The sequence below is a fragment of the Rhinatrema bivittatum genome, chromosome 2, assembly GCF_901001135.1.
Source record: "Rhinatrema bivittatum chromosome 2, aRhiBiv1.1, whole genome shotgun sequence".
In the NCBI taxonomy this organism is placed as follows: Eukaryota; Metazoa; Chordata; class Amphibia; order Gymnophiona; family Rhinatrematidae; genus Rhinatrema; species Rhinatrema bivittatum.
Window position 1 is genome coordinate 4,052,434 of NC_042616.1, and position 23,114 is coordinate 4,075,547.

At 53.7% G+C, this 23,114-nt stretch overlaps 2 protein-coding genes across 2 annotated transcripts; both read right to left on the reverse strand.

Annotated features, from left to right (window-relative positions):
* Positions 1 to 1,164: 1,164 nt before the first annotated feature.
* Positions 1,165 to 22,250, reverse strand: LOC115083441 (zinc finger protein 850-like). The gene is made up of 3 exons (XM_029587258.1): positions 20,812 to 22,250; positions 7,412 to 7,582; positions 1,165 to 6,583 (listed from the first exon to the last, which is right to left on the reverse strand). The coding sequence occupies exon 3, from the start codon at positions 6,569 to 6,571 to the stop codon at positions 1,466 to 1,468; it is 5,106 nt and encodes a 1,701-aa protein (XP_029443118.1). The 5' UTR covers positions 6,572 to 6,583; positions 7,412 to 7,582; positions 20,812 to 22,250; the 3' UTR covers positions 1,165 to 1,465.
* Positions 10,156 to 11,515, reverse strand: LOC115085996 (meiosis-specific nuclear structural protein 1-like). The gene is made up of 2 exons (XM_029592575.1): positions 11,281 to 11,515; positions 10,156 to 11,141 (listed from the first exon to the last, which is right to left on the reverse strand). The coding sequence occupies exons 1-2, from the start codon at positions 11,513 to 11,515 to the stop codon at positions 10,156 to 10,158; spliced, it is 1,221 nt and encodes a 406-aa protein (XP_029448435.1).
* Positions 22,251 to 23,114: the final 864 nt, after the last annotated feature.

Consider the following 23,114-nt stretch of genomic DNA (forward strand, 5'->3'; position numbering starts at 1 on the left):
ACGCGCGTGCGTTAAGGTTATGGGAAAGGCCTTGAGCCACAAAATTGTTTTCCTGGTGAACTTTTATTCCTCCGACGTATCATTCCGCTACGATGAATTTTAGGGACAGGTAATTTTACAAGCGAGCGTATCCTCCCCCCCGACACGAACGTGTTTCACACAAAGGGCTTCTCTGGGAGGGATAAGACGCTGCAATCACAAACAGAAAAGAGTAAATCAATAACCGTTAAATCTAAATTATACTTTTATAAACCCCACACAAAGAGAACTCGGATCACAAAAAAATCCAAAACCTCGTAACGTTTGCCAGAAGATTTGTGAACTCCCTTTATTGCAACGAGGCAGAATGACACCGAAGTGAAGACGCTTCTACCACCGAAAGATATAAACAGTGAAAAACCGCGGGACTCGGTGACGTGATCTAAACAGCCAATGGCAGGTTGTACTGAGGGATAGTAGTAACCAGGATAAATGTGGCGTCAGAAAGATCACAGCAAATGTGCGGAGTAAACAGCACGCACACATAAATAAATGTCAGCAAAGGGGCTACTGTAAATATCTGAAAGTATTTAAATGTTTCTTTTGTTGTCTGTGATCAAATAAAATTTGGGGTTTAATGTATTGAACAGTGATTGACTTCTTGTGCCACATCAGAAAGATCACAACATTTGAAATGCAAACAATATATATATATATATATTTTTATTTCTTATATAAATTGCCTCTATTCAAAATGTATTTTTAAGTGGATTGGCTATTTAGATCACGTCACCGAGTCCCGCGGTTTTTCACTGTTTATATCTTTCGGTGGTAGAAGCGTCTTTACTTCGGTGTCATTCTGCCTCGTTGCAATAAAGGGAGTTCACAAATCTGCTGGCAAACGTTATGAGGTTTTGGGTTTTTTGTTATCTGAGTTCTCTTTGTGTGGGGTTTATAAAAGTATAATTTAGATTTAACGGTTATTGATTTACTCTTTTCTGTTTGTGATTGCAGCGTCTTATCCCTCCCAGAGAAGCCCTTTGTGTGAAACACGATCGTGTCAGGGGAGGATACGCTCGCTTGTAAAATTACCTGTCCTTAAAATTCATCGTAGCGGAATGATACGTCGAAGGAATGAAAGTTCATCAGGAAAACGATTTTGTGGCTCAAGGCCTTTCGCATAACCTTAACGCACGCGCGTATGTTAAATCGGATGCCACCTCCCCTTTATTCGTCTATTTGTTTTTGAACACACCACAACAGGGAAGAAATCGGGGAAGGGAAGTTATGACCTCCAAGATGAGGTTGTTCCCACATTCAGTGCATGAAGTGTCTCTCTCTCTGGAGAGGATTTGCTGGTGGCAGATAAAGCTCTGTCAATATTAAATAAAATTATGTTCTCTCTCTCTCCTGACTTGGCCTTTAGGTGGGCAGAGGCAGCAGGGTTGAAGTCAAAGGCAGCTTCCCAATCCAAGGGCTTCCTGCTTCATGGCATTCCCCTTGGGAGACTGCAGGTGAATGAGAGGGGCACGTTGCAACCGTGGGTCCTCTGGTGTGCAATAAGTGTCCCTTTGCGATTGAAACTTCTTCCGCAGTCACTGCACACATAGGGCCTCTCCCCCGTGTGAATCCTCTGGTGAGTGATGAGGTTGTGCTTCAGGCTGAAGCTTTTACCACACTCCGTACAAGCAAAGGGTCTCTCTCCTGTGTGCAGTCTCTGGTGCTTTATAAGATGCTGCTTCTGAATGAAGCTCTTCCCACACTCTGTGCAGAGGAACGGCCTCTCTCCAGTGTGAATCCGAAGGTGGTTTACGAGGCTGTTCTTGTGGTTGAAGTCCTTGCCACAAACAGCACAATTGTATGATCTCTTTCCCGAAAGTGTCTTCTGCTGTGGCAGAAGTTTTGCGGGGTTAAGAAAACTATTCCCACCCTGAGTCAATATGGTTGCGTTCTCTCCTTCCTGGACCTCCCGCTGCAGGATCAAATGTTTGTTCTGATGGGAAGAAGCACTGAATGCCTCCTGCCCCAAGTGGATCCTCTGATGTGTGACCAGAGACTCCTTGCGGCTGAAGCTCCTCTCACATTCTGCACACTTGTAGGGCCTCTCCCCCGTGTGGATTCTCTTGTGCGTTACCAGGTTATGCTTCAGGCTGAAGCTTTTACCACACTCCGTACATGCAAAGGGTCTCTCTCCCGTGTGCAGCCTGCTGTGCTTAGCCAGATGTTGCTTCTGAATGAAGCTCTTCCCGCACTCCGTACAAGGATAGGGCCTCTCGCCACTGTGCAGCCTCTGGTGTTTAACAAGCTGCTGCTTCTGACGGAAGCTCTTGCCACAGTGGATACAGGCGAAGGGCAGTTCCTCCACGTGGAGTCGTTGATGGCTCATAAGGCTGCGTTTGTAGTTGAACGTCTTCCCACATTCAGCACACTTGTATGGCCCCATATCTGAAAAAGCTTTCTGTTGAGTCAGCAGCTTCTTGGGATTAAAAAAGCCATTTCCAATCTCGGTTCCTGTTACAGATTGCTGTTCTGGCACTGCCTTCTCATAGAGAAGATGCATTTCCCTATTACTGGAGGAATCCATGCATGGCTCCTGCCCCATGTGGATCCTCTGATGCGTGAGCAGAGACTCCTTGCGACTGAAGCCCTTCCCACATTCTGCACACTTGTAGGGCCTCTCCCCCGTGTGGATTCTCTTGTGCGTTACCAGGTTGTGCTTCAGGCTGAAGCTTTTACCACACTCCGTACATGCAAAGGGTCTCTCTCCCGTGTGCAGCCTGCTGTGCTTAGCCAGATGTTGCTTCTGAATGAAGCTCTTCCCGCACTCCGTACAAGGAAAGGGTCTCTCGCCGCTGTGCAGTCTCTGGTGTTTAACAAGCTGCTGCTTCTGACTGAAAGCCTTTCCACACTCGCTACAAGTCAAAGACGTCTCTTTCCCATGGAATCGTTGATGACTCATAAGGCTACGCTGGTAGTTGAAACTCTTCCCACATTCAGAACAGGTGTATGGTCTCATTCCCCAAAGAGCTTTCTGCTGCGTTAGGAGTTTCTTGGGATTGAAAAAGCCATTCCCAATCTGTGTTAGCACTATGGGTTTCTCTTCTTGCTGGGTCTCACTGGGTGAGGCCAAATGGTCCATGTGACAGTAAGTAATTGTGAAAGTTTTGGGTCTGGTGTGGATTCTTTGGTGTGCTCTGAGTGTTCCCTTACGATTGAAGCTCCTCTCACATTCTGCACACTTATAGGGTTTCTCCCCCGTGTGGATTCTCTTGTGCGTTACCAGGTTGTGCTTCAGACTGAAGCTTTTTCCACAGTCACTACACGAAAAGGGTCTCTCGCCTGTGTGCAGCCTCTGGTGCTTTATAAGGTGTTGCTTCTGTATGAAGCTCATCCCACATTCTGTGCATAAAAATGGCCGTTCTCCCGTATGTATTCGCAGATGGTTTATGAGGCCATGCTTATGACTGAAGTTCTTTCCACAGATGGCACAGCTGTAACCACACCTGTCTGAGACTTCTGGAAGAGTTTCCTGCTGTATTACAGGGCCCTCATAGTGAAAGTCTACCACTTGCATGTCTGCAGCATCTAGAAGCATTTTCTGTTGTGAGAGTGGGATGGCATTGGGGTGAAAGCTTTTCTCACTTTGGGGATGTGTAATGCATTTCCCTTCCCCCTGCACCTCTTCCTTCAAGACAAAATCATCTATTGGGCTGAAAGTGCCACTGAACATCCTGTCTGCTGTGTGAGTTTTCTGATGAGTGAGGAAAATTTCCTTTCGGCTGAATCCTCGGCCACATTCAGCACAGTTAAATGGTTTTTCTCCGGTGTGGATTTTCTGGTGGGTTATTAGGTTGTGCTTTAAACTGAAGCATTTCCCACATTCACTGCACACAAAGGATCTTTCTCCTGTGTGTACTCTCTGGTGCTTTGTGAGATGCTGCTTCTGTACAAAGCTTTTCCCACATTTAGGGCAGGGAAATGGTCTCTCTCCTGTGTGAATCTGGTGGTGGTTAATAAAACTTTGCTTGTGATTGAAAGTTTTCCCACATTCTGGACAATGATAGGGGGTTACGTCTGAGACTGTCGCCTCCTCAGGGATTCTCTCCAGACTGATAGTTTGCAAAACTCCCATGGATGGGTGTGGGCTTTCTTTTTGGTGGGATATTTGCTCCAAGAGTGAAAGGTCCTTGGGCACAAGTGGTTTTTGTGTGTGGCCCCACTGGTGGGTTAGTAGAGACTCCTTGCGACTGAAGCCTTTCCCACATTCTGCACACTTGTAGGGCCTCTCCCCCGTGTGAATTCTCTTGTGCGTTACCAGATTGTGCTTCAGGCTGAAGCTTTTACCACACTCTGTACATGCAAAGGGTCTCTCTCCCGTGTGCAGCCTGCTGTGCTTAGCCAGATGTTGCTTCTGAATGAAGCTCTTCCCGCACTCTGTACAAGGAAAGGGTCTCTCGCCGCTGTGCAGTCTCTGGTGTTTAACAAGCTGCTGCTTCTGACTGAAAGCCTTTCCACACTCGCTACAAGATGTCTCTTTCCCATGGAATCGTTGATGACTCATAAGGCTACGCTGGTAGTTGAAACTCTTCCCACATTCAGAACAGGTGTATGGTTTCATTCCCCAAAGAGCTTTCTGCTGCGTTAGGAGTTTCTTGGGATTGAAAAAGCCATTCCCAATCTGTGTTAGCACTATGGGTTTCTCTTCTTGCTGGGTCTCACTGGGTGAGGCCAAATGGTCCATGTGACAGTAAGTAATTGTGAAAGTTTTGGGTCTGGTGTGGATTCTTTGGTGTGCTCTGAGTGTTCCCTTACGATTGAAGCTCCTCTCACATTCTGCACACTTATAGGGTTTCTCTCCCGTGTGGATTCTCTTGTGCGTTACCAGGTTGTGCTTCAGACTGAAGCTTTTTCCACAGTCACTACACGAAAAGGGTCTCTCTCCCGTGTGCAGCCTCTGGTGCTTTATAAGGTGTTGCTTCTGTATGAAGCTCATCCCACAATCTGTGCATAAAAATGGCCGCTCTCCCGTGTGTATTCGCAGATGGTTTATGAGGCCATGCTTATGACTGAAGTTCTTTCCACAGATGGCACAGCTGTAACCACACCTGTCTGAGACTTTGGGCAGTGTTTCCTCTTCCGTAGTAAGGTGTACCTCAGGTCGAAAGATGTCCGTTTTTACCTCCATAGGAATTTCGTTATCTGTTACCAGTGGTCCTTCAGTTTCTACTTTTATTGCTGTAATTTCTGGGAGAGTTTGCTGAGGGAGTATCTGAGGCATCTCTTGCTGGAAGTGTTCTGTTCTTGGGTCTGCAGCCTCTGGAAGACATTCAAATTCGGTTTCCAGAGGTACTTCAGGTTCTACTTTAACATCAGAGACTTTTGAAAGAGTTTCCTGCTGTGGTATTGCAAGGTTCTCATTGTGAAAATCTTCCACACCCACGTCGGCAGCCTCCAGAAGCATTTCCTGTTGTGAGAGAGGGATTGCCTTAGGGTGAAAGCTTTTCTCACCTTGGGGATGTATAACATGTTTCTCTTCCTCCTGCGCCTCTTCCTTAAAGATAAAATCTTGTTTTGGGCTGACAGTTGCTATGAACATCCTCTCTGCTGTATGGGTTTTCTGATGTGTGAGGAAAATTTCCTTTCGACTGAATCCTCGACCACATTCAGCACAGTTAAATGGTTTTTCTCCGGTGTGGATTTTCTGGTGGGTTATTAGGTTGTGCTTTAAACTGAAGCATTTCCCACATTCAGTACACATAAAGGGCCTCTCCCCTGTGTGCACTCTCTGGTGCTTTGTGAGATGCTGCTTCTGTACAAAGCTCTTCCCACATTCAGGGCAGGGAAATGGTCTCTCTCCTGTGTGAATTCGGTAGTGGTTAATAAAACTTTGCTTGTGATTGAAAATTTTTCCACATTCTGGACAGCGGTAGGGTCTCACCCCAGAGAGAGTTTTCTCTTCCCGGAATTTCTCTACATCAATTACTCTCACCAGTCCTTTGGCAGGCTGTGGGCTCTCTTCTCTCGGGACTGCTTTTTCTAAGAGGGAAGGTTGTATGTGAACTCTCTGGTGGGTCAGGAGAGATTCTTTTCGACTGAAGCCCCTCCCGCATTCAGCACAGTTATAGGGTTTCTCCCCCGTGTGGATTCTCTTGTGCGTCACCAGGTTGTGCTTCAGGCTGAAGCTTTTACCACACTCAGTGCATGAGAAAGGTCTCTCTCCTGTGTGCAGGATCTGGTGCTTCTTGAGGTGCTGCTTCTGGATGAATCTTTTCCCGCACTGAGTGCACACATAGGGCCTCTCTCCCGTATGGATCCTCTGGTGTTTCATGAGATTGTGCTTGTGCGTGAAGGTTTTCCCACATTCTGTACAAACAAAAGGTCTGTCTTGGCTCTCCCGGGGAGCTGCCGTGCCTGGGTTCTGCTCCCCATACGAATCGTCGTCGATGTCCTCAATCTTGCACTGGATCCAATCGTAGCCAAGCCCGTCGGAGAACTGGGAATAGTCTTCTGCCTCCTCCTCCTCCTCCTCCCGCAGGATCTCCTGGGGCTCTGCCTTTATCGCTTGTGCGCCAGTCCTGGCCTTTCCATTCATGGTTGCCGTCAGCTGTAGCAACAAGAGAAACACAGAACATTACTCCAAAGACAAAGGGAAATCCAGTACTTTTCTCCTTCCTGGTAAATAGCAGGATTCATGGCAGGTCCCAAATGAAGCCCTAGGAAAAGATATTCACAGCCCAACTTCAGAGCATGCGGAGGACAGGAGGAAGCATGTGTGAATCGAGGGGGATGCTGAGAGATGAGGGAAACTGGAGTGAGAGGAAAGACTCGGGAAAATGCTGGCGTGATAATGGAGGGAGAGAGAGAGAGAGATATGGACAGGGGAATAGAGAAGAGGTGGAGGAAATTGAAGCGGTGAGAGAAGGGATTCGGGAATGCTGGAGAGATGAGGCAGAGAGAGAGAGAGGGCATAGGAGAATGCTGGAGAGGTGAGGGAAAGAGAGAGGAAGGGATCCGGGTGATTTGGAGAGGTGAGAGGTTGGAGGAAATGAGAGAGAGAGGGAGAATGAAAGGGGTAGAGATGGAGAGGGGTGAAAGTTGAGAGAGGTGAGGGGGCAGACTGAAGAGGAAGAGAGCTTGATGAAGCCTGACCGAGCATGAGATAGGAGGCTACAGGTGGTGCAGTCCTGGGGTGAAGTGGTAGGACCTGTCCGTCCCCCCCTGAATACAGAGTCCTAACAGTAGAGCCCCCAGGTGTTAGGTGGGAAGTGGCAGGCGAGAGAGGAGGGGGAATGTGCAGCAGCAGCCAGCATGGAGAGGTGGGATCCTTCTCCCTCTGGAGCTGGCTGAGGAGGTCCAGGAAGAGCCTCTCTCTAAATCACCACCCAAGGAGACACCTTCGGCGCTCCTCTAGACGCCTAGCGCAGCCACTCACCGGTTCTCAGCTCCGCTGCCCCCTTAATCTCCGTCCTGCCGAATTTATCACCAATCCACGGAGCCCCCAAAAGGGAAGCTGTCCTGGGGGATAGAGAGAGCTGGAGCGGCTCGGCCGCACTCACGTCAACCTCGTGGCTTCGGGCCGTGGGTGGTGACCTTCCTTCCTGTCCTGCAAAGAAAAGGGAAGAGGTGGGTGTGGATCCAACCAGGATTCTCGCTCTCTCTCTCTTGCATTGGATCTAAGCTTTAAATAAAAGATAAAACGATGCGTGGCTCCCTAAAATGGGAAATCCCTCACAGAACCCTAAAATAGGGAAATGTTTGAAGCGATCCGAAAGATGCTTAATGTTGCAGGCTTTATTACACAATGGCAAAGAATATCAAAACTATTCCGAAAATAAAATCGGCACAGTAAACACACATCTATTTATCAATCACTCCTCGTTCACACTGCTTCTAAACTCTCCGCAGTGTTATGCGTTTATAACATGTATAGATATCGACATAAAACATTGCCAAAATATATATATATACAGAGTGCCTGCAACGAATCAATGACGCGCTTGCAACAGAGCTGGACAACAAGAGAGAAATTTTGTGAATTGCAAAGGAGAAAGCTCTGGATAAAATCCTAACGAGATTTGAAATACCCTTTGGGATTATGCAGTGCAAGGACCTCGTATCGCTTCTACACCAGCAGGCTGTAACTAGGAGCAGTCCCTCTTCCGGCTGTCAAGGACTGAACGAAGTTGGGTAAACGTATAGAAAACCAGGTCCAATTGTCGATTTAAATTCTGGGTGGAAGACTGTGAAGGCAAAGCTGCAAAATTCAAGGGCCATCGCGGACTCCCAAATTAACCGTGCATAGTTCTGACAGGGTTAAGAAATAGGTGGACAAGAAGACAGCGTACCCGGACTTCCGGAAAGCGTTTGAGATGACCCCCCCTCCTCAGGAAATTGAAACGTCATGGGATAGGAAGCAGTGTCCTGTTGTGGATTTGGGAACCGGTAGATAGGACTCAACGGAGAAAGGTTAAACGTCGAGTGCCCCGGAGATCGCTACTGGGAACCGGCGCTTTCTAATATGTTCATAGGTGCTCTGGAAACAGGAGTGAAGAGCGAGGCGATCCAATTCCCGGGCGACACAAAACTTTTATTCAGAGTGCCGACCGCGAGAAATTACAGGAGGACCTTGTGAGATGGGGGATTGGGCAGATGAAATCGAATGTTGACGCGTGCAAAAGGGATGCCCGTAGGGAAGGCTTGTCCAACCCGCGAGTGCACGACGACGGGTTCCACACATCAGGCATCAACGCCCAGCAGAAGAGTCCTGGAGTCATCGTGGACAATTTCTTAGAAATCCTTTGCTCAGGGTGCGTGTGGGGTGAAAAAAACGTAGGAAGCGCTAGGCACGCAATGGAAAATGAAACGGAAGGCACCGGGATTCCGTGGCCCCCGAGATGCGTGCACTTCCGATCGTCCCGTCTCAGGAAGGAGAGAGCAGAACCTGGAAAGGTGCAGGGAGGCCATATAGACCCGCTTATCCCTGATTATGGGCAAGGGGCGTCAGAGACAGGATGATGGGCCCCTGCTCTGACCCTGTGTGGGGCATTTCCTATCTTCTTCGGTAACTTCGGTAGGCAAAGGCAACTCTCGCTAACCTTTGGAAACATCGGCAGCTTTTCCGGGCTGGGAGTCACTCTGGATCCGTAGCACCGCCCCCCCCCCCCCCCCCCCTGTGCGATGAGACGATACAAGCCCCGCCCACATCATCATCACTGGGGGGGCGGGGCTTCTGAAGTGCTCCAGATGCTTGCAGGCATGCTTGTCATCCCTTGAGTGTGCACTCACTTTGAGAAGAACACTTTTTGCTTCTGAGGGGAGGGGATGTGGCTTGGTGCCTCTTGTGATTCGGTCCGACACATCCGACATCCATTGCTGGCGAGACATACGTGGCCATCATCAATATACTGCACGCACAACGCGTGCTTGAAAGTAATTTTAAATTGGCTGCCGTGAGCCTGTGAGGGCAGCTGGAAATGCCGCGGCGAGAGCACTACACTGCCCCATGAATCTGCGGCCCCCTCTGGCTCTCAGGTGAGTACTGGGCCCAGCTCAAGCCTACGACGCCGGTGCTTTGCACCGGCGGAGGAAATAGTCCATTATGACCCCTTGTCAGGACGAGCCCCCTGAGAGAGCAGCGGCACACGTCCCCTCCTTCTGTGGAGATCGCGCGGAGAACACATTTCAAGGTTCGCGCTTTGCAGCGCCACTGTCATAGAATTTAGAGAATAATCCAACCACCTCGCATTCTAGAGAGCATTAAAAACCTGGTTTCCCTCTACAAGGTGGAGATGCCAAGTAGTTGGCGGGTGCTAGTCTGGAAGCATTAGGTAGTAGTACAGTACCCACTAGTACTTTAACAATGTCACCCTCTCCTGATACCTAAGCTCCCTCACTGCACTCTCTGACAATCCCATCCTCTCCTGATAGCTCAGCACCCTCACTGCACCTCCAACAATGCCACCCTCTTCTGATACCTAAGCTCCCTCACTGCACTCTCTAACAAGGCCACCCTCTCCTGATAGCTAAGCTCCCTCACTGCACTCTCTAACAATGTCACCCTCTCCTGATACCTAAGCTCCCTCACTGCACTCTCTAACAAGGCCACCCTCTCCTGATAGCTAAGCTCCCTCACTGCACTCTCTAACAAGGCCACCCTCTTCTGATAGCTAAGCTCCCTCACTGCACCTCCAACAATGCCACCCTCTTCTGATACCTAAGCTCCCTCACTGCACTCTCTAACAAGGCCACCCTCTGATAGCTCAGCTCCCTCACTGCATGGTCTAACAATGCCACCCTCTCCTGATAGCTCAGCTCCCTCACTGCATGCTCTAACAATGCCACCCTCTCCTGATAGCTCAGCTCCCTCACTGCACTCTCTAACAATGCCACCCTCTCCTGATAGCTCAGCTCCCTCACTGCACTCTCTAACAATGCCACCCTCTCCTGATACCTAAGCTCCCTCACTGCACTCTCTAACAATGCCACCCTCTCCTGATAGCTAAGCTCCCTCACTGCACTCTCTAACAATGCCACCCTCTCCTGATAGCTAAGCTCCCTCACTGCACTCTCTAACAAGGCCACCCTCTCCTGATACCTAAGCTCCCTCACTGCACGCTCTAACAATGCCACCCTCTCCTGATAGCTCAGCTCCCTCACTGCACTCTCTAACAATGCCACCCTCTCCTGATAGCTAAGCTCCCTCACTGCACTCTCTAACAATGCCACCCTCTCCTGATACCTAAGCTCCCTCACTGCACTCTCTAACAATGCCACCCTCTCCTGATACCTAAGCTCCCTCACTGCACTCTCTAACAATGCCACCCTCTCCTGATAGCTCAGCTCCCTCACTGCACGCTCTAACAATGCCACCCTCTCCTGATACCTAAGCTCCCTCACTGCACTCTCTAACAATGCCACCCTCTCCTGATACCTAAGCTCCCTCACTGCATGCTCTAACAATGCCACCCTCTCCTGATACCTAAGCTCCCTCACTGCACTCTCTAACAATGCCACCCTCTCCTGATAGCTCAGCTCCCTCACTGCACGCTCTAACAATGCCACCCTCTCCTGATACCTAAGCTCCCTCACTGCACGCTCTAACAATGCCACCCTCTCATGATAGCTCAGCACCCTCACTGCACCTCCAACAATGCCACCCTCTTCTGATAGATCAGCACCCTCACTGCATGCTCTAAACAATGCCACCCTCTCCTGATAGCTCAGCACTCACTGCACTCTCTAACAATGCCACCCTCTCCTGATAGCTCAGCTCCCTCACTGCACGCTCTAACAATGTCATACTCTCCTGATAGCTCAGCACCCTCACTGCACTGTCTGACAATGTCACCCTCTCCTGATAGCTCAGCTCCCTCACTGCACTCTCTAACAATGCCACCCTCTCCTGAGAGCTCAGCTCCCTCACTGCACCTCTAACAATGCCACCCTCTCCTGATAGCTCAGCACTCACTGCACTCTCTAACAATGCCACCCTCTCCTGATAGCTCAGCTCCCTCACTGCACGCTCTAACAATGTCATACTCTCCTGATAGCTCAGCACCCTCACTGCACTGTCTGACAATGTCACCCTCTCCTGATAGCTCAGCTCCCTCACTGCACCTCTAACAATGCCACCCTCTCCTGAGAGCTCAGCTCCCTCACTGCACCTCTAACAATGCCACCCTCTCCTGAGAGCTCAGCTCCCTCACTGCACTCTCTGACAATCCCATCCTCTCCTGATAGCTCAGCTCCCTCACTGCACGCTCTAACAATGTCATACTCTCCTGATAGCTCAGCACCCTCACTGCACTCTCTAACAATGCCACCCTCTCCTGAGAGCTCAGCTCCCTCACTGCACCTCTAACAATGCCACCCTCTCCTGATAGCTCAGCACTCACTGCACTCTCTAACAATGCCACCCTCTCCTGATAGCTCAGCTCCCTCACTGCACGCTCTAACAATGTCATACTCTCCTGATAGCTCAGCACCCTCACTGCACTGTCTGACAATGTCACCCTCTCCTGATAGCTCAGCTCCCTCACTGCACCTCTAACAATGCCACCCTCTCCTGAGAGCTCAGCTCCCTCACTGCACCTCTAACAATGCCACCCTCTCCTGAGAGCTCAGCTCCCTCACTGCACTCTCTGACAATCCCATCCTCTCCTGATAGCTCAGCACCCTCACTGCACCTCTAACAATGCCACCCTCTCCTGATAGCTCAGCACCCTCACTGCATGCTATAACAATGTCACCCTCTCCTGATAGCTCAGCACCCTCACTGCATGCTCTAACAATGCCACCCTCTCCTGATAGCTCAGCACCCTCACTGCAAGCTCTAACAATGCCACCCTCTGCTGATAGCTCAGCACCCTCATTGCATGCTCTAACAATGCCACCCTCTCCTGATAGCTAAGCTCCCTCACTGCACTCTCTGACAATGTTACACATTCCTGATAGAGCGTGCAGTGAGGGTGCTGCGCTAATAATGCCACCCTCTCCTGATGGCTCAGCACCCTCACTGCATGCTCTAATAATGCCACGCTCTCCTTATAGCTCAGCACCCTCACTGCACGCTCTAAGAAAGCCACCCTCTCCTGATATCTCAGCACCCTCACTGCATGTTCTAACAATGCCACCCTCTCCTGATAGCTCAGCACCCTCACTGCAAGCTCTAACAATGCCACTCTCTCCTGGTAGCTAAGCTCCCTCACTGCACGCTCTAACAATGTCACACACTCCTGATAGTGCAGCACCCTCACTGCACGCTCTAACAATGTCACACACTCCTGATAGCGCAGCACCCTCACTGCATGCATAGCTCAGCACACTCACTGTGCTCTAATAATGCCACCATCTCCTGATAGCGCAGCACCTCACTGCACGCTCTAACAATGTCACACACTCCTGACAGCGCAGCACCCTCACTGCATGCTCTAATAATGCCACGCTCTCCTGATAGCTCACGCCCTCATTGCACTCTCTAACAATGTCACACACGCCTCATAGCGCAGCACCCTCACTGCACACTCTAATAATGCCACCCTCTCCCGATAGCGAGGTTCCCTCACTGCAAGCTCTAATAATGCCACCCTCTCATGATAGCTCAGCACCCTCACTGCACACTCTAATAATGCCACCCTCTCCCGATAGCTAAGTTCCCTCACTGCACGCTCTAACAATTTCACCCTCTCTGGACAGCTCAGCATACTCACTGTGCTCTAAAAATACCTCCCTCTCCTAATAGCTCAGCACACTCACTGCACGCTCTAACAATTCCTCCCTCTCATGATAGCTCAGCACCCTCACTGTACTTTCTAACAATGTCACCCTCTCCTGATAGCTCAGCACCCTCACTGAATGCTCTAACAATGCCACCCTCTCCTGACAGCTCAGCACCCTCATTGCACGCTCTAACAATGCCATGCTCTCCTGATACCTCAGCCCCCTCACCGTACGCTCTAAAAATGCAACTCTCTCCTGATAGCTCAGCACCCTCACTGCATGCTCTAACAATGCATCTCTCTCCTGATAGCTAAGCTCCCTCATTGCACTCTCTGACAATGTCACCCTCTTCTGATCGCTCAGCACCTTCACTGAATTCTTCTAGTCACCTGATACTCTCCTAATGTCAAGCTTTCTGAGAATGTGGCACCCTCACAGTACTTTCTAACAATGTCACCCTCTCCTCATACACAGAGCCCTCGCTGTGCTCCCCTAGCACCCTGATACTCTCCTAATAATGCTATGATTTCTGAAAGCATGCACTCGGGCTGATAGAGAGACTGCACACGGGCTGACACTTCACTTAGGCTTGATACACCCAGCCTCACACCCTGAGGGACTGCACACGGGCTGACACTTCACTTAGGCTTGATACACCCAGCCTCACACCCTGAGGGACTGCACCCGGGCTGACACTTCACTTAGGCTTGATACTCCCAGCCTCACACCCTGAGAGACTGCACCCGGGCTGACACTTCACTTAGGCTTGATACTCCCAGCCTCACACCCTGAGAGACTGCACCCGGGCTGACACTTCACTTAGACTTGATACTCCCAGCCTCACACCCTGAGAGACTGCACCCGGGCTGACACTTCACTTAGGCTTGATACTCCCAGCCTCACACCCTGAGAGACTGCACCCGGGCTGACACTTCACTTAGGCTGGATACTCCCAGCATCACACCCTGAGAGACTGCGCCCGGGCTGACACTTCACTTAGGCTTGATACTCCCAGCCTCACACAGAGAGACCGCACCCGGGCTGACACTTCACTTAGGATTGATACTCCCAGCCTCACACAGAGAGACTGCACCCGGGCTGACACTTCACTTAGGCTTGATACTCCCAGCCTCACACTGAGAGACTGCACCCGGGCTGACACTTCACTTAGGCTTGATACTCCCAGCCTCACACAGAGAGACTGCACCCGGGCTGACACTTCACTTAGGCTTGATACTCCCAGCCTCACACAGAGAGACTGCACCCGGGCTGACACTTCACTTAGGCTTGATACTCCCAGCCTCACACAGAGAGACTGCATCCGGGCTGACACTTCACTTAGGCTTGATACTCCCAGCCTCACACCCTGAGAGACTGCACCCGGGCTGACACTTCACTTAGGCTTGATACTCCCAGCCTCACACTCTGAGAGACTGCACCCGGGCTGACACTTCACTTAGGCTTGATACTCCCAGCCTCACACCCTGAGAGACTGCACCCGGGCTGACACTTCACTTAGGCTTGATACTCCCAGCCTCACACCCTGAGAGACTGCACCCGGGCTGACACTTCACTTAGGCTTGATACTCCCAGCCTCACACCCTGAGAGACTGCACCCGGGCTGACACTTCACTTAGGCTTGATACTCCCAGCCTCACACTCTGAGAGACTGCACCCGGGCTGACACTTCACTTAGGCTTGATACTCCCAGCCTCACACTCTGAGAGACTGCACCCGGGCTGACACTTCACTTAGGCTTGATACTCCCAGCCTCACACCCTGAGAGACTGCACACGGGCTGACACTTCACTTAGGCTTGATACTCCCAGCCTCACACCCTGAGAGACTGCACCCGGGCTGACACTTCACTTAGGCTTGATACTCCCAGCCTCACACCCTGAGAGACTGCACCCGGGCTGACACTTCACTTAGGCTTGATACTCCCAGCCTCACACAGAGAGACTGCATCCGGGCTGACACTTCACTTAGGCTTGATACTCCCAGCCTCACACTCTGAGAGACTGCACCCGGGCTGACACTTCACTTAGGCTTGATACTCCCAGCCTCACACCCTGAGAGACTGCACCCGGGCTGACACTTCACTTAGGCTTGATACTCCCAGCCTCACACCCTGAGAGACTGCACCCGGGCTGACACTTCACTTAGGCTTGATACTCCCAGCCTCACACCCTGAGAGACTGCACCCGGGCTGACACTTCACTTAGGCTTGATACACCCAGCCTCACACAGAGAGACTGCACCCGGGCTGACACTTCACTTAGGCTTGATACTCCCAGCCTCACTCCCTGAGAGACTGCACCCGGACTGACACTTCACTTAGGCTTGATACTCCCAGCCTCACACCCTGAGAGACTGCACCCGGGCTGACACTTCACTTAGGCTTGATACTCCCAGCCTCACACCCTGAGAGACTGCACCCGGGCTGACACTTCACTTAGGCTTGATACTCCCAGCCTCACACAGAGAGACGGCACCCGGGCTGACACTTCACTTAGGCTTGATACTCCCAGCCTCACACCCTGAGAGACTGCACCCAGGCTGACACTTCACTTAGGCTTGATACTCCCAGCCTCACACTCTGAGAGACTGCACCCGGGCTGACACTTCACTTAGGCTTGATACTCCCAGCCTCACACTCTGAGAGACTGCACCCGGGCTGACACTTCACTTAGGCTTGATACTCCCAGCCTCACACCCTGAGAGACTGCACCCGGGCTGACACTTCACTTAGGCTTGATACTCCCAGCCTCACACCCTGAGAGACTGCACCCGGGCTGACACTTCACTTAGGCTTGATACTCCCAGCCTCACACCCTGAGAGACTGCACCCGGGCTGACACTTCACTTAGGCTTGATACTCCCAGCCTCACACCCTGAGAGACTGCACCCGGACTGACACTTCACTTAGGCTTGATACTCCCAGCCTCACACAGAGAGACTGCACCCGGGCTGACACTTCACTTAGGCTTGATACTCCCAGCGTCACGCAGAGAGACTACACCCGGGCTGACACTTCACTTAGGCTTGATACTCCCAGCCTCACACCCTGAGAGACTGCACCCGGGCTGACACTTCACTTAGGCTTGATACTCCCAGCCTCACACCCTGAGAGACTGCACCCGGGCTGACACTTCACTTAGGCTTGATACTCCCAGCCTCACACCCTGAGAGACTGCACCCGGGATGACTCTTCACTTAGGCTTGATACTCCCAGCCTCACACAGAGAGACTGCACCCGGGCTGACACTTCACTTAGGCTTGATACTCCCAGCCTCACACCCTGAGAGACTGCAGCCGGGCTGACACTTCACTTAGGCTTGATACTCCCAGCCTCACACCCTGAGAGACTGCACCCGGGCTGACACTTCACTTAGGCTTGATACTCCCAGCCTCACACCCTGAGAGACTGCACCCGGGCTGACACTTCACTTAGGCTTGATACTCCCAGCCTCACACCCTGAGAGACTGCACCCGGGCTGACACTTCACTTAGGCTTGATACTCCCAGCCTCACACCCTGAGAGACTGCAGCCGGGCTGACACTTCACTTAGGCTTGATACTCCCAGCCTCACACCCTGAGAGACTGCACCCGGGCTGACACTTCACTTAGGCTTGATACTCCCAGCCTCACACCCTGAGAGACTGCACCCGGGCTGACACTTCACTTAGGCTTGATACTCCCAGCCTCACACCCTGAGAGACTGCACCCGGACTGACACTTCACTTAGGCTTGATACTCCCAGCCTCACACCCTGAGAGACTGCACCCGGGCTGACACTTCACTTAGGCTTGATACTCCCAGCCTCACACAGAGAGACTGCACCCGGGCTGACACTTCACTTAGGCTTGATACTCCCAGCCTCACACCCTGAGAGACTGCAGCCGGGCTGACACTTCACTTAGGCTTGATACTCCCAGCCTCACACCCTGAGAGACTGCAGCCGGGCTGACACTTCACTTAGGCTTGATACTCCCAGCCTCACACCCTGAGAGACTGCAGCCGGGCTGACACTTCACTTAGGCTTGATACTTCCAGCCTCACACCCTGAGAGACTGCACCCGGGCTGACACTTCACTTAGGCTTGATACTCCCAGCCTCACACCCTGAGAGACTGCACCCGGGCTGACACTTCACTTAGGCTTGATACTCGCAGCCTCACACCCTGAGAGACTGCACCCGGGCTGACACTTCACTTAGGCTTGATACTCCCAGCCTCACACCCTGAGAGACTGCACCCGGGCTGACACTTCACTTAGGCTTGATACTCGCAGCCTCACACCCTGAGAGACTGCACCCGGGCTGACACTTCACTTAGGCTTGATACTCCCAGCCTCACACCCTGAGAGACTGCACCCGGGCTGACACTTCACTTAGGCTTGATACTCCCAGCCTCACACCCTGAGAGACTGCACCCGGGCTGACACTTCACTTAGGCTTGATACTCCCAGCCTCACACCCTGAGAGACTGCACCCGGGCTGACACTTCACTTAGGCTTGATACTCCCAGCCTCACACCCTGAGAGACTGCACCCGGGCTGACACTTCACTTAGGCTTGATACTCCCAGCCTCACACAGAGAGACTGCACCCGGGCTGACACTTCACTTAGGCTTGATACTCCCAGCCTCACACCCTGAGAGACTGCAGCCGGGCTGACACTTCACTTAGGCTTGATACTCCCAGCCTCACACCCTGAGAGACTGCACCCGGGCTGACACTTCACTTAGGCTTGATACTCCCAGCCTCACACCCTGAGAGACTGCACCCGGGCTGACACTTCACTTAGGCTTGATACTCCCAGCCTCACACCCTGAGAGACTGCAGCCGGGCTGACACTTCACTTAGGCTTGATACTCCCAGCCTCACACCCTGAGAGACTGCAGCCCGGGCTGACACTTCACTTAGGCTTGATACTCCCAGCCTCACACCCTGAGAGACTGCACCCGGGCTGACACTTCACTTAGGCTTGATACTCCCAGCCTCACACCCGTGAGAGACTGCACCCGGGCTGACACTTCACTTAGGCTTGATACTCCCAGCCTCACACCCTGAGAGACTGCACCCGGGCTGACACTTCACTTAGGCTTGATACTCCCAGCCTCACACCCTGAGAGACTGCACCCGGGCTGACACTTCACTTAGGCTTGATACTCCCAGCCTCACACCCTGAGAGACTGCACCCGGGCTGACACTTCACTTAGGCTTGATACTCCCAGCCTCACACCCTGAGAGACTGCACCCGGGCTGACACTTCACTTAGGCTTGATACTCCCAGCCTCACACCCTGAGAGACTGCACCCGGGCTGACACTTCACTTAGGCTTGATACTCCCAGCCTCACACAGAGAGACTGCACCCGGGCTGACACTTCACTTAGGCTTGATACTCCCAGCCTCACACCCTGAGAGACTGCACCCGGGCTGACACTTCACTTAGGCTTGATACTCCCAGCCTCACACCCTGAGAGACTGCACCCGGGCTGACACTTCACTTAGGCTTGATACTCCCAGCCTCACACCCTGAGAGACTGCACCCGGGCTGACACTTCACTTAGGCTTGATACTCCCAGCCTCACACCCTGAGAGACTGCACCCGGGCTGACACTTCACTTAGACTTGATACTCCCAGCCTCACACCCTGAGAGACTGCACCCGGGCTGACACTTCACTTAGGCTTGATACTCCCAGCCTCACACCCTGAGAGACTGCACCCGGGCTGACACTTCACTTAGGCTTGATACTCCCAGCCTCACACCCTGAGAGACTGCACCCGGGCTGACACTTCACTTAGGCTTGATACTCCCAGCCTCACACCCTGAGAGACTGCACCCGGGCTGACACTTCACTTAGGCTTGATACTCCCAGCCTCACACCTGAGAGACTGCACCCGGGCTGACACTTCACTTAGGCTTGATACTCCCAGCCTCACACCCTGAGAGACTGCACCCGGGCTGACACTTCACTTAGGCTTGATACTCCCAGCCTCACACCCTGAGAGACTGCACCCGGGCTGACACTTCACTTAGGCTTGATACTCCCAGCCTCACACCCTGAGAGACTGCACCCGGGCTGACACTTCACTTAGGCTTGATACTCCCAGCCTCACACCCTGAGAGACTGCACCCGGGCTGACACTTCACTTAGGCTTGATACTCCCAGCCTCACTCCCTGAGAGACTGCACCCGGGCTGACACTTCACTTAGGCTTGATACTCCCAGCCTCACACCCTGAGAGACTGCACCCGGGCTGACACTTCACTTAGGCTTGATACTCCCAGCCTCACACCCTGAGAGACTGCACCCGGGCTGACACTTCACTTAGGCTTGATACTCCCAGCCTCACACCCTGGGAGACTGCACCCGGGCTGACACTTCACTTAGGCTTGATACTCCCAGCCTCACACCCTGAGAGACTGCACCCGGGCTGACACTTCACTTAGGCTTGATACTCCCAGCCTCACACCCTGAGAGACTGCACCCGGGCTGACACTTCACTTAGGCTTGATACTCCCAGCCTCACGCAGAGAGACTGCACCCGGGCTGACACTTCACTTAGGCTTGATACTCCCAGCCTCACACTCTGAGAGACTGCACCCGGGCTGACACTTCACTTAGGCTTGATACTCCCAGCCTCACACCCTGAGAGACTGCACCCGGGCTGACACTTCACTTAGGCTTGATACTCCCAGCCTCACACCGTGAGAGACTGCACCCGGGCTGACACTTCACTTAGGCTTGATACTCCCAGCCTCACACAGAGAGACTGCAGCCGGGCTGACACTTCACTTAGGCTTGATACTCCCAGCCTCACACCGTGAGAGACTGCACCCGGGCTGACACTTCACTTAGGCTTGATACTCCCAGCCTCACACCCTGAGAGACTGCACCCGGGCTGACACTTCACTTAGGCTTGATACTCCCAGCCTCACACCCTGAGAGACTGCACCCGGGCTGACACTTCACTTAGGCTTGATACTCCCAGCCTCACCCTGAGAGACTGCACCCGGGCTGACACTTCACTTAGGCTTGATACTCCCAGCCTCACACCCTGGGAGACTGCACCCTGCAGGTTTGCTGTCACGGGGGGAGCTACCTCGGAACTGCTTTCATCTTGCTGGGTGCCCTCCCCTCGCTGCTGGGAGTGTTTTTGAGCTCAGTCCTGGCTTTCTGACCCTCTTCTCCTTGTGCCGTGCGCTGCTCATTTCTTGGGCTAGAAGTGGGACTGCAAATCCCAGAATGCACTGGGGTGCACGTTCAGCACCAGAACTGGAGCCCTTGATGGCTCTGATCACGCGCGGGGCTGTGACAGCTGGGACTGAACCGCGCCTGCGTAAGAGACCCCCCCCCCCCCCAGAGGCGACCCGGGCCCATGCGGCCGCGAGATTGCAGCTGCTCTTCGGCTGTCCCTGCCCAGGAGGGCTCAGCCTCCTCCTCCTCCCTGCGGCTCACAGAGCCCCGGCTCCATCCTGGCTGTCTCCCTCCCCTCTTATATGAAATCAGGACCTGCAAACGGGTCAGACCTAGCCCCCAGGATTAGGGGGGGGGGGAGAAAGGGAAGGTGTCCGAGTGCAGGGAGGGTCCCCGACTGTCCCTTACCTGAGAGGCCGAGAGCCGGCAGCAGGGATCCTCATCCCAAAGCGCTGAAACGCTACCAGGGGCAGAAGGGGGCAGGGATGCAGAAGCAGAGCCCTCCTGCAGCCATTGTCTGCCTGCTAATGGCTCCCAGCTCGGAGAGAGGCAGGCTGGGTACTGGCAGCTGTGACAGCCCCATGGAGGGGAGGGAGGGAGGAGAGAGAGAGGCAGGCTGGGTACTGGCAACTGTGACAGCCCCATGGAGGGGAGGGGAGGGAGGGAGGAGAGAGAGAGAGGCAGGCTGGGTACTGGCAGCTGTGACAGCCCCATGGAGGGGAGGGAGGAGAGAGAGAGAGGCAGGCTGGGTACTGGCAGCTGTGACAGCCCCATGGAGGGGAGGGAGGAGAGAGAGAGAGGCAGGCTGGGTACTGGCAGCTGTGACAGCCCCATGGAGGGGAGGGAGGAGAGAGAGAGAGGCAGGCTGGGTACTGGCAGCTGTGACAGCCCCATGGAGGGGAGGGAGGGAGGAGAGAGAGAGAGAGGCAGGCTGGGTACTGGCAGCTATGACAGCCCCATGGAGGGGAGGAGAGAGAGAGAGGCAGGCTAGGTACTGGCAGCTGTGACAGCCCCATGGACGGGAGGGAGGAGGGAGAGAGAGAGGCAGGCTGGGTACTGGCAGCTGTGACAGCCCCATGGAGGGGAGGGAGGAGAGAGAGAGGCAGGCTGGGTACTGGCAGCTGTGACAGCCCCATGGAGGGGAGGGAGGGAGGAGAGAGAGAGGCAGGCTGGGTACTGGCAGCTGTGACAGCCCCATGGAGGGGAGGGAGGGAGGAGAGAGAGAGGCAGGCTGGGTACTGGCAGCTGTGACAGCCCCATGGAGGGGAGGGAGGGAGGGAGGAGAGAGAGAGGCAGGCTGAGTACTGGCAGCTGTGACAGCCCCATGGAGGGGAGGGAGGAGAGAGAGAGAGGCAGGCTGGGTACTGGCAGCTGTGACAGCCCCATGGAGGGAAGGGAGGAGAGAGAGAGGCAGGCTGGGTACTGGCAGCTGTGACAGCCCCATGGAGGGGAGGGAGGAGAGAGAGAGAGGCAGGCTGGGTACTGGCAGCTGTGACAGCCCCATGGAGGGGAGGGAGGGAGGAGAGAGAGAGAGAGGCAGGCTGGGTACTGGCAGCGGTGACAGCCCCATGGAGGGGAGGGAGGGAGGAGAGAGAGAGAGGCAGGCTGGGTACTGGCAGCTGTGACAGCCCCATGGAGGGGAGGGAGGAGGGAGAGAGAGGCAGGCTGGGTACTGGCAGCTGTGACAGCCCCATGGAGGGGAGGGAGGAGAGAGAGAGAGGGCAGGCTGGGTACTGGCAGCTGTGACAGCCCCATGGAGGGGAGGGAGGAGAGAGAGAGAGGCAGGCTGGGTACTGGCAGCTGTGACAGCCCCATGGAGGGGAGGGAGGAGGAGAGAGAGGCAGGCTGGGTACTGGCAGCGGTGACAGCCCCATGGAGGGGAGGGAGGGAGGAGAGAGAGAGGCAGGCTGGGTACTGGCAGCTGTGACAGCCCCATGGAGGGGAGGAGGAGAGAGAGAGAGGCAGGCTGGGTACTGGCAGCTGTGACAGCCCCATGGAGGGGAGGGAGGAGAGAGAGAGAGGCAGGCTGGGTACTGGCAGCTGTGACAGCCCCATGGAGGGGAGGGAGGAGAGAGAGAGGCAGGCTGGGTACTGGCAGCTGTGACAGCCCCATGGAGGGGAGGGAGGAGAGAGAGAGAGGCAGGCTGGGTACTGGCAGCTGTGACAGCCCCATGGAGGGGAGGGAGGAGGGAGAGAGAGGCAGGCTGGGTACTGGCAGCTGTGACAGCCCCATGGAGGGGAGGGAGGGAGGAGAGAGAGAGGCAGGCTGGGTACCGGAAGGCTGGATACTGGCAGCTGTGACAGCCCCATGGAGGGGAGGGAGGAGAGAGAGAGAGCCAGGCTGGGTACTGGCAGCTGTGACAGCCTCATGGAGGGGAGGGAGGAGAGAGAGAGAGGCAGGCTGGGTACTGGCAGCTGTGACAGACTCATGGAGGGGAGGGAGGAGAGAGAGAGAGGCAGGCTGGGTACTGGCAGCTGTGACAGCCCCATGGAGGGGAGGGAGGAGGGAGTGAGAGGCAGGCTGGGTATCTACAGCTGTGTGACAGCCTCATGGAGGGGAGGGAGGAGAGAGAGAGAGGCAGGCTGGGTACTGGCAGCTGTGACAGCCCCATGGAGGGGAGGGAGGAGAGAGAGAGAGGCAGGCTGGGTACTGGCAGCTGTGACAGCCTCATGGAGGGGAGGGAGGAGAGAGAGAGAGAGGCAGGCTGGGT

Bases quoted from the DNA above. Each gene is read 5' to 3' on its own strand.
- LOC115085996 (XM_029592575.1), bottom strand. From the start codon at position 11,515: ATGACATTGTTAGAGCGTGCAGTGAGGGAGCTGAGCTATCAGGAGAGG. The intron at 11,142-11,280 runs GTATGACATTGT...CTGATCTATCAG, and splicing joins GGTGCTGAGCTATCAGGAGA to AAGAGGGTGGCATTGTTGGA.
- LOC115083441 (XM_029587258.1), bottom strand. From the start codon at position 6,571: ATGAATGGAAAGGCCAGGACTGGCGCACAAGCGATAAAGGCAGAGCCC.